Raw genomic sequence first — 12458 nt, forward strand, 5'->3', positions numbered from 1 at the left:
CTTTTTCATTCTTCACCTCCCTGAGTGTAATACCTCACAGTTGGTATGTTTCTGATGGGTTACTGCTACCCATATGCAATACTTTGCATTTGTCAATGTTAAACTTCAGTTGCCACTTCTCAGCCCATCTGCCTACTTATTGACCATCCCTCATGCACAATCCTTAGTCAAGCAGCAAAAAACACAGTTCACAGTTGTTGCTCTTTCTTTGAATTCACTCCTTTTGATGGAAATATAATAAACAGCACAGTTATGAACCATTATTCAGAAATCAACTTATGGAGAATATCTGTAAGAGGTCTTGACCCACAGCTCAAAGAGCACAATTGTGGAGAGGGATTTTAATTTTAATTTATGTGTTATGCGAGATAATAAAACATAACTCTGTGATCGTGAAATAATATTAGCAAAGCGAATTTTCATTAAATGAGATGAATGGTCAAATCCATCTTGGCTCTCTGCAGCTCCAAGTCCAAGTGCTGACCTACCACCCAAACACCAAAATGTCTAAACTGCAAAAGGTAATCATTTTCATGTACAGATTGTCCAGAGACAAAAGAAACTTGGCATCCAAATTGATACTAATATTAAAACATCATAATGATGTAAGGAATTTAAGTTATTCTTTATTTGCAAAAGGGAAAAAAAAAATCCTTTCCTGGTCAAAAATTCTTTCTTCGATTTTTCTCTTTTGGCTACTTTTACAGGCAACTTATTCCAACGTTCCACAGCAGATTGCAGAAAACTAAACTTCATAAGATCTAGCCTACTGCTCTTCCCTAAGATTTTTGAAGTGTCCTATTGTTCTATTCAGCAGTGAGTATATTCCACCCTCATTAATCCCCTCGTGACTTTATGCACTTTAATCAACTCCCCCCCCCAGATGTCTTTACCAAGCTCTGCTGACCACATCTTCTAAACTACTTTTCATAGGGATAATGTTTAGCACTCCACATTTCTAGTTACTTTACTTTGTACCTTCTCCAGAACTTGTATCTTAGAAGTGGATATAATATTCTAAATGTTGCTGCATTATTGTCTTTATAGAGAAGGATAATTACACTACCCAACACGATTTTTACCACCAGAAACAACCATCAGTGGTTGTTTCTGGTCAAGTTTTATGTATAGAATTTAAAATCAATCATTAATTTCCTATCATGTTTCAGTTTTAAGATATAGATAGATAATTTAACCCCAGGGGCTCACATCTGGTGAGTATGGACTTGGCACACCCAGGGTCCTGAGCGCTATATGGCTAGTAATAATAATAATAATAACTGGATTGTGTACAAAGATATCATTACTGTTTGAAATACAATTTTTAAACTTAACTTTTGGTTGGTTTTGTTTATTGGGCTAAAAGTTAAGCAAGTACATCATTACTGTTCTTGCAATATAGTATATTTTGATTTTGTTGCACTTTTCCAGACAAGACAGTATTTTTATTAATTTTATTACACTGTTCAATATATAGTGTATCATAAACTACGCTACAACAATTCACCTTCTGTTCAAATTTACCAATTGCTTTTACTGTTTTTAGGCTAATGCATTGTTAAAATGGAGAAGCCAAAGCACAGAACTTGTCAATCACCAAGACAACTTCTATGTTTGTGGACACTTACCCCAAAAACTCAGAGGAAGAAAATATACAATGTCTCAAAAGTTGCATATTCATTGTACTTTAGCTGCAAGATCGATGATCAAGAAAAAAATTGGACTCCACATATCTGTTGTATTACTTGTACAATGAATTTAAGGCTGTGGTTATATGGCAAGCTGAAATTATTACCTTTTTGCCATCCCTATGGTGTGGTGCAAGCCCAAGAATCATTTAGATGACTGCTATTTCTGCATGACAAAAATAAAAGGTATTTCCAAAAACAGCAAGCACTGCATCAAATATCCGAATATCCCATCAGCAATTAGGCCAGTGCCACATGGCAAAGAACTGCCAGTACTTGTGCCACTTAAATCTTGGAGTATTGGAAGTAGTGGTGAAGGTACAGAAGAAATTGTTTTACCAGATGTTGCAGAATCATGTATTTCACATGATTTGGACTAAGAGCCAGAAAAAGAAAAGGCCCACACTACATTGAACAAGAGGAATTAAGCGACTTGATCAGAGACTTGGGCTTACCTGAAGAGAAGACTGAATTACTCGGATCCAGACTACAACAGTGGAACTTACTTGCCAAAGGTATAAACATTACAATATACCATAAGCGAAATGAAGAGTTTAAGATATTTTGCAATGGTTGGTTAGTTATAGTATTACTATAGGTTACAATGTGTATCTGCAAAGTTACCATTGGTCTTATGCACGAACTGTGAACATTGATCACAATATCTCTGAATGGCGTTTGTTCACTGATGCGTCAAAGCTAAGTTTGAAAGCAGGTTTGCTTCATAATGGAAATACTATACCATCAATTCCTCTTGTTCATGCTGTTGGCCTGAAAGAAACTTACAATAGTATGTCCAAGATTCTTGCTGCTATATGTTACAATGACTATGGCTGGAATATTTTTGGTGATCTCAAAGTGATTGGACTGCTTCTTGCAAGGTGGTTTCACTAAATACTGTTGTTTCCTGTGTTTGTAGGATAGTCGTGCAACAGCCAAACACTGTCGAACAACACTGGGACAAGAGAGATGAATATTTTACTGGCAAAAGCAATGTAAAGTATGTCCCATTGGTTGATCCACAAAAGGTTTTTCTTCCCCTTTACACATCAAGCTTGGACTGATTAAGAATTTCACTAAGGCTCTGGATAAAGAAAGCAGAAGATTTGCATATTTACTGAAAATGTTTCCAAATTTATCTTGACTATATAGTTTTGAGTAAACAGAGGTTTACCTAGTTGTTCCATGTATTTTCATTTATGTTTGTAATCTTAATTTATCTTTGTATCTGTGATAATATAAATGAAAATACATGGAACAACTATGTAAACCTCTGTTTACTCAATAACTATATATTTGATGCAAACTTACCTATAAACAAACTCTTAGTGTTCCTATGGGTTTCCAAATACCATGCTTAGTTTCCAACCTTTTCCTGCATTATTCTGAAGAACAATACACCATAAATAAATCAAATTATAACCTATTAGCTTTCAGATATGTAGATGCCTAGTCTTAAGTACTAACTTTGAACCTATAGCCAAAGCTATTTACCCTGGTGAACTTAAGCTAAATAAAGAAAACTCCAATCACACAGCCAACTTCCTTGACCTCAGTATTACTATTAACAATAGTAATATTGAAGTAATAATATTAACATATATGATAAAAGAAATAAATTTAACTTTGATGTCATCTATTTTACCAACTGGCATTCCAATATTTCCAACAAAATACATAAAAAATATGTGCCCAAACCATAAGACTAGCTAATATATGCAGTAACAAATTACTGTTCACTAAAGCTCTACAACTGCTTTATAATAAGTTGGTCAACAATAATATCCCTATGTATAAAATACTGTTTCAATATAGTTTCCCATGTTATCATAATAAATTCAGTTATAATTTACTATATACTAGTCAGTTCTTATGTATAGTTGTATATTATCTGGTGGAATTCCACTACTTGGTAAGTAATAGCTATACATGATTTCTGATGTAACTATTTTCTTCCAATTGATGACTTTGACTCTTTACTCACTAAGTTTCTACTCTTATGTTTTCACTTTTCTCATATATCCAATGGATTTGATTTTAATAATCATTCATGAAATTACTTAACTTCCCTTCTTGAATCTTGGCTTAATTACATTTATCTGCCCATATTGTGTCTTGGCTGACTTCTAATGATTTGTTTTAGGATACAGTTGATATCATATATAGAATTTACCTTGGGGATCATGGATTTTAACTGATTATTTTTCCTTGGTTTCATTTATTGTTATTTCCATAGTAAATTCACACCTGATTCTACCTGTGGACCCGTCTTGTTTTATATACATGGAATTATTTCCTGTTCTTCTTTACCTTAAATGTTTTCTTGGAATTGTTGCATATTCATGGACTTATTTCATCTTTAGTCACCATGTTACTTATATCCCTGGACACTTCATAATTGGATATAATGTTAACTGATTCTTTTTCCTTGGTTTCATTTACTACTATTTCTACAGTAAATTCACACTTTATGCTATCTGTGAATTTATCTAGTATTAAAAAAATGGAATTATTTCCTGTACTATAAATGCTTCCTTGGGATTATTTCATATACATAGACTTTTTGCATGTTATTTCATGTTCCTTTGTCGTGTTCTTTTATAATTGGTTCCATAAAATGCACCTCCTTTGGATCTCAAGTCACCATGTTACTTATTTCGTTGGATTTTAATCAGTTATTTCTCCTTGGATGCACTTTCATGCAAATTTGGATAGATTATAATTATTAATTTATTTATTTCTCAAAATATTTGATGATTCTTATTTACCATACTCTGTTTACTTTACATTATTATAATAATATGGCCTTAGTTTCTAATGCTCCTAAAAATCAAATAACTAACTAGGAGCTACATTATTATAATGTAGCTCCATCATTTAACCTACGTGTATGTTTTTTGCCCCCGTATAATTCTCTATATGTTAACGATAATGTTAAATTTTGTATAACTGTATCGCCATTCTATTCCAACCTGTTTCTTTTCCTTTTTTCAACTCTAATTATAAATTATCTCCATGCATTTGTATTCTAAATACAACTATAGAGGTCTCAATTTTCTTGCTGTTTTGAATTTTTTCACAGCTTACTATTAAGTTCACTTCACTGCTCTAAATTGCTTTCTCATGTAGATATATTGCTCATTTGGTTTAAGTCTGCATACATTCATCTACGCTACTGAATTTGTGCATCTCAGCTCCCCACCTTTATTTTTCCCATCAGCTCATTTTCTTGCCTTGAAATACTCCAGGTATCATACACTTTCACTGTCTTATACTTTTGGTTTCATTTTAGATTTGTTTCTCGGCATGTCTTGACATATTTTTCCTTTCAATACAAGTATTTGGTATTAGCTCCCTTTTATATTAACCCTTCCAAATGCCAGAGCCCTTACTACAAGGTTGGGCTTCACAACCCCAGCAAGCTTAGTGTTGTTTAATAACTTTTTCTATGCTTTTTTATCTTATCTGCTGTCTAATTCTAAATTTCTTCCCATTCATTAAAATTCTTAGTGTAATATGAAGGTGAAATGAACATTCCTACTTCTATTGCTATTTTTCGTCTTTATTTATTTAAAATACTCCTTTTCCCTTCCCCATCCTCAATTTAATATCTCACCCTTATACCATTTGCTTGTTCCAAATTTATTTTTAAAATACACTGATTTCTTATCTATACATAATTAAATCCTACACTAAATTCCACATATTTATATTAAACATATTGATATTTACCATTTTAATCCCAACTCAATGCTTATTTTTACCTAAATAAATTACACTGTATTGGAGCTACTTTGTCTATATTGTATTAAAAAGTGCTAATTTCATTTCATTCCTTTTTGGACACTCACTTCTTCTGCTACTATAGACAAGTATAGAAATGTAGTCCCCTGATGAAATACCTGATCATATATCAATATTTATTTCTGCTGACATCAGATCAAGCATTTTTTGCATTACCTATATTACACCTACCTTTTACTAAAATTGTTCCCCCCCCCCCATATCTGATGACAGCTATACCATTTTCATTTTATTTGCATTTTATTAATATTTTGTACTAATTTTACTTTACAGTTCCCCCACTTTATATTGGCCTGGCAATTCAGCCCATTTCATAATTTACTTAATTAACATTCTTTCACTAATCTACTACTATTCTTTTTCTACTTTCCTCGCCCTTATAGTTACTGGCACTTTGTAACTTTCACATCCATTTATACTTACTTAATTTAATATTAATACAAATTACATATACTATTGCATCCTTTAATGCTGCTTTATGCTGCTTTTAGGGGCATCTGTCATATCTAATTTATTAATTTTGCTTTTGCTAAACCATTTCATCAAATGTTTACCTCTTTTCTTTACGCTTTTATTTTAAAGAGTTACATTGAAAACCCATATACAGTAATACCCTGACTTACGCTACCCCGACTTACGCGAACTCGGAGTTACGCGGTTCCTGATTTTTTCGTTTGGCAACGCTGCCGCCCACTATCTTCAAGGTCGTTTTTCATATGTTATCGATATACGGTGCAACGGCGGAGAATGAGAGCGAAAGATGAACAAAATTCAACTTTGCTGCTTTTATGTTTTTTATATCAGTGAAGGGGAAACACAATTTCACCATAATAACGTAAAAACCAACACAATTCCAGCTATCGGTATAATCGCAAATGCAATTAGATCGAGTTTACTACCAGTTTATAACAGATTCCACTAGCAGAAACGCAACTGGATTTTTATTGTTTTATGGTAGTAACCCCTAGAAATGTGAGGTGTTAATAGTGTATCTCTGCCTTTATGGTGTTGTTTATTCAGTTGCTACATGCGCGCAGCTTTGTTTATGCGTATCAAGCGTGCCTCCTCGTTTTGTAATTGTGCTTTATTCCCTAAAAATGAAAAGGAAGCGTCCTGGTGAAGACACTGCAGATTCAGAGAGAAAAAGAAAAGCAATTATCGATAAACAGAGGCGGACTGGGTCAAAAATTCTTACCCGGGAAAATTTATAGTGGCCTCATACTATGGTTTATGGCCAAAATCACACTGGCCCACCGGGGTTTCCCCGGTAAGGCTTATTGCCAGTCCGCCTCTGTCGATAGAGAAAAAAATATGAAATTGTGAAACGCTTTGAGCGAAATGAAAGACCATGTGATATTGCACGTGCTACAGGCCTAAATGAAGCAACGGCGAAAAGCACATGACAATTGCAAACTTGACAGGTTGAAAATTGAAAAGGGCTCAATTGTAAAGGGCTTAAAAATTTTAGAAAACATAGACTCCAATGAAGAACGCGTTATAGCTACAAAGCAAGGAATAAAAAAATTATTAGCTTGCTACGAAGAAATTCTGCGTGAAAAAAAGAACGCGCTGTGTCGTCAGACGAATTTGTTAGATTTTATGAAGCCATCGACATCGAAATAACTTTTTAACGTAAGTCATTTGTTTTTTTTAATACATATTTTGTATTAATATGTATAAAGAACTGCAATTTTATTAATATTTTTCTTCTAAACTAGTGTTTTTGTTAGTCCTTGGTCCCAATTAAGCAAAATTTATATGCAAAGTTGTACCCCGACTTACGCGAATTCGACTTACGCGATTTTCGTCGGACCCACCTATCGCGTAACTTCGGGGTATTACTGTATATATAGTCCATTCCGGTTATTTGGGACATATCGGGACTAGTGCATTTTGGCCCAATTAAGCGGCTGCCCCAATTATCTGAAGTTTCACATAAATAGTTAAAAATACAATGTAACCCCCCCTTTACAATTAGTTCACTGTACAATAAAATCACGTTACGATGAACTCACCATAGTAAAGTACCGTTCACTATACAATGTGTAGTAAGCGCCGGTCATTGTGATCACTGTGAATTGAATTTTAATTCTATTAAACAGAGATTCTAATTAGAGAAAATATGAGGAATATTATCCACAGGCTATAAAAGTAAAGATATATATTAAGCACAAATTTACCCTTTATTACCTTACCAATTAAAAAAATTAAATGATACGTGAAAATCGGAAGAATATATGTGATAATCGGAATAATTAATACGTACTGTAATATGTGCATACGAACTAGTTGACACTTCTGTTCACTGACATTTGTGGGTGGGGGTTAAAATTTAAAACAGTAAAAAGATAAGTAATCAATAACAAAGAACATGGCACACACAAATTGCAAGTAACACGATGCACGCAAGTGAGAACGGAGTAACGAGTTACAAAGCTTTAAAAATAGGAATGAAGAGAAGATCTGAAAATTAATTTTTTTATATGATTGAAGATTTCATGGAAGTGTAAATTCATTTCATCATAATAACTCACAGAATTCCAGCTGTCAGTATTATCGCAAATTCAGTAAGATCGAGTTTACTGTCCATTTCTGCTAGATTTCACTAACAGAAAAGCCAATAAACAGGTGACTGCTAATTGTTTTATGGTTTGACCTCCAGAATTTCGACCGAACCACTTGGTACTATCGGAGAAAATCGTAGAGTAATCTCCAGTGCTGCGGTCTCCTGCCCCGATTAAACGGCATTTTGTCCCAATTAAGCGAAGTAAACCCTGGCTATTTTCTCGATTGGTTTCTGTTTTTTAAGATTTGCCCCAAATAAACGGCTGTCCCGATTAACCGGTGGCCCAAATAACCAGAATCCACTGTGTGTGTGTTTGTGTGTATATAAAGTACCTATACTGTTTGTCTATTCTTTCTAATTTGTTTAAGTCTTACTTGAATTTGTTCAAGCCATCCACTTTTGCAACACCAAATGGAAGTTTATCCTGACAACCAATTACTTTCAGACTCAAACCAAATTTTCACACACCCTATCCTATAACTGTTCTTTTTCAGTTTAAATTTGTTTTCTTATGTGTGTTTCTTATGCCAATGAGCCAGCCAACTTATTGGGTTGAGTTTGCATTAGAATCCTTTTCTGACAGTGGGAATGCAATTCATGTATTTTCATCAATTTTCTTGTAAACTTATAAATAAAACTATTGCTATTACATGCTTCTCAGAACTTTTTCCTTTTTTTTTAGGTATTTTTCATCACTCAAGAGATGATTGGCGTATAGTTTTTCGGCTGTATCGAGGGACGCTTCTAATAATTCTTTTCCTTTTTTTAATTGGAATTAATGTTTATGGATGGAGGACGTCAGGCGTAAATCATGTCCTTATATTTGAATTAGATCCTAGAAATCATCTGTCAGAACAGCATTTAATGGAGGTAATTAAATTTAACTTTTAATTAACTTTAATTGTTTGCATTGATAAAATTCATTACAGGAAAACAGTAATTTCACAAATATTAATTTTATGTTTACTAAAAGCATTGTAGGTAATGACCTTAAAATATAAAAATTACTTTAGTGGTAGGGACATGCATTTTCTGTTTATAATGGAGACCAGTATTACTCTTTCAAAAGATCGAGTATCTGCATTAGCAGAGACATACGATGCAAGGAAGCAAACTTAGCTTGCTTTCTTGCATGATACAGTATTTGAAAATGCAATGTGCGAGGCATAATATGATATTGGTGTGATACACCATAGTTTACCATAACTTAAACTATGTACGTAGTGCAAAGGCATAGTTTGTATCATTCTGTATACCATTTGGCATTTCTCATATTGTGGAACCACTTAGCAACTGTGATGGTATGTTTGCATTATCAGGGTACCTTCCCACCCACCGATGATAGGCCAACAGCTTTGAAATGGTGACCGTCTGGGTGGTGGTGGTATCCACTAAGAATAAATAACAATAGTCTTCTTTACTAGAGAAGCATTACTTATTCGAAGTAGAGCAATACCTGGTATCTTGTTGTTGAAGGTAGCCACAATATGCGATACAATTAAACTTCCTTCACACTACATACTTAGTTTAATTTACGGGTAAAGTATGATGTATCTACCCAGATATTATATAGTTAATTTAAACCCATATCATGGCTTGTGCATTGAATCTTAAAATACATGTCATTACGAAAATATTGCATGGGGAGGATGCCGAAATGGATAACCGTGTAGCTGGCTGGTCAAATAGAGCAAAAAAAAATACTGTGGTATGGTTACAGAGCTAAGAAAAGTACTGAAACCTACAACAGGTACAAGTTGATCTGTAATATTATCACAAATAAGGTTAGGGAGGCTAAGGCTGCATATGAGAAAGGATTGGCTAAGACAGCAACGAATGGGAACAAGAAATTTTTCATGTATGTGAATACAATGAAGAAAGATCTTATCACTTTGTCTGATCTTATCAAATATCTTATCAACTTAAAGAAGAATATGGTTTGTGTGGATGTCCATTCTCGGAAGACAGTCTGCCTACTCATCTTTTATAATAACGTGCCTTCCATTACTAATGAGGGAAAAGTGCTGAATCTAAGCTCCCTCTTATTAAGGGCTCTAGTAAAATGCTTCATGGACAAACTGCCAAGGGAGCCCAAAATTCCTTCTCCAAATGCATAGCAATCAGGGGGCCCTGCTATCTATACACACTATGCTCTCCTCTCATCATAGAATCCCCAGATCTCATCTGTTCAGTGTTTACCTTCAGAATTGCAGGAGTATAGTTAGTAACCTAAAACACTTTAGAGCAATCCAAGGCTTACATATGACATTTATGACATTTTGACATTTATTTACTCACTGGAACCTGGCTCTCCATAGATATTGATGACCAGGAGATTATAGATGAGCAATATATAATCCATAGAAAAGACAGAGGATTTCATGGATGCGGAGTAGCTATTATACATTCTAATCATATGTTCTGCGAAATTGTATAATTTCACAAATATTGAATCACTGTACTGCCTTCTCCATCTTGGGAAGTTTAAAAGTTTTATTTGTATTACTTTATTTTCCACTTCCCTTAACTAATAGTGACCTTCAGTATTTAGAAAACTCACTGGAATTTATCTTCCCGCTAATTCAGTCTACTGACATAGCAATATTTTTGGGTGATTTCTACTGTCAACTGGCCAATTTAGAATCTTCTCCATTATTGCAGACTAGGGCTCTCTTTTTAATATACTTCACATTTATGGTCTTGAACAAGTTTGCAATTTTCCAACCAGAGAAAATGCCTACCTATTACCTAATTCTCCTCTACTCACATAGAGGTTTGCAAAGACAATCCTATATTCCACTAGGATCATTTGCCTGTGACTTCTCATAACTTCAAATGCAGCTCCCATTCTCCACAATTCAATTTCAAAATGGCTGACTGGCTTCTGCTCAACCTAGCTCTCAGCAGTATGGACAATCACCTCTTTCATGCTGTTGATGAAATCGATGTGCTCACCAATAACCTGATTAACTGTGTTCACTCAGTTATATCCGACATTGTTCCTCAATCCCATCTGACGGCATGCTCTACCTACCCGCACTGGTATAACAGCAAATTAATGCATAAAATTAAATTCAAAGAATTCTATAGAAACTAGTATAGGCAATCAGGTGACAGTCGATACTATGAAATATTCAGACAACTTTGCTCATATTAAAATCTTACAATGTGTATATGAAATCAGTTCAGTCTACTTGCTCACAGAGATATTAAACCATTCTGGAATTTCATGAAGCACAGGAATGTAACCAGTAGAAAGTTACAACTCCATAACATAGATGAAATTCTCTTATCGGACGAATTCAGCATTGCTCAAGAGTTTGCCAAACATTTTTCCAGAATCCAAACAAACACTTAAGACCTGCCTTATTTCCTGACTTCACACCTGTTAAAGATGATATCCTCATCAACCTCTTTATCACAGATGAAGATTTAAAGTCAGCATTAAAAAGCATGAAAAATGACTGTACTAAAGGTCTAGATGACATTTCTGGCTTATTTTAGAAATTGACTGTCACTACCTTAAAACTCCCTCATACTTCGGATCTTCAACTTGTCTCTCAGCCTGGGGCTAAGCACTTTAAGCAGGTCAATATAGTTCCAATTTTCAAAAAAAGGTGATTAAAATGATGTAGCTGATTACAGACCCATACTTTGCAAAACAGCCTGGCTAAACTCTTTGACAGAGCAGTACACAAACATCTCTTCGAATTCTTCAGGCCTTTCATTGATCAGAATCATAGTTTTTGTAGTGGCAAGTCAGTAGAAATTTGCTTCCTCACAAACTTGTCCACACACATTTGTTAAATTCTGTCACAAATTTACTTCCTTTCTGGCAATACACCTCTGAAGTTCTTGATAACCACCTTCAAGTTGATGCAGTCTACACAGATATCTAAGGCATTTGATAAAGTCCTGCACAAACAACTTCTGGAAAAACCTAAGCTATATGGTATCCATGAACCTTTGCTCTCATGGCTACGGAGCCATATTACACACCGTTCCTTGAGCGTTATCATCAATCAAGTGAACTGGGACCATTTTATGCCACTAAGTGGAGTACCTCGAGGCTTCTCCCTCCAGGTCCTCTAACTTTCATAAATGAGCTTCCTTCTTTCATCTGCACCTCCAATGTTCAAGTTGCTCTCTATGCAGATGATCTTAAGATCTACTCAGCAGTGAAGATTACCGATTCTCAACAGCTTCAATGTGCCCTCAATAAATTCTCTCTCTGGCTATCTCTGAATGCTAACCCCTCAAAGTGCAAAATAATCTTTCTCATCCTGCAGATCTCCACACCTAATAAATATGGAGTGCACTAGCTCTGTGATCATCAAAACGTGTGACCAAGTTAATGACTTGGTCACACCTTCGAAGATCACACAATTCTCTTCTTCAGC

At 34.6% G+C, this 12458-nt stretch overlaps 1 protein-coding gene across 1 annotated transcript in view; it reads left to right on the forward strand.

Annotated features, from left to right (window-relative positions):
• Positions 1-12458, forward strand: part of LOC150087618 (solute carrier family 53 member 1-like) — a 252879-nt gene that overhangs the window by 140233 nt on the left and 100188 nt on the right. The window contains exon 9 of the mRNA XM_090369888.1: positions 8741-8928. Coding sequence (XP_090226014.1) covers positions 8741-8928 — 188 coding nt within the window. The remainder of the gene's footprint in view (positions 1-8740; positions 8929-12458) is intronic.

Source organism: Mastigoproctus giganteus, chromosome 3, assembly GCF_048544385.1.
Source record: "Mastigoproctus giganteus isolate SK-2022 chromosome 3, ASM4854438v1, whole genome shotgun sequence".
NCBI classification, from domain to species: Eukaryota; Metazoa; Arthropoda; class Arachnida; order Uropygi; family Thelyphonidae; genus Mastigoproctus; species Mastigoproctus giganteus.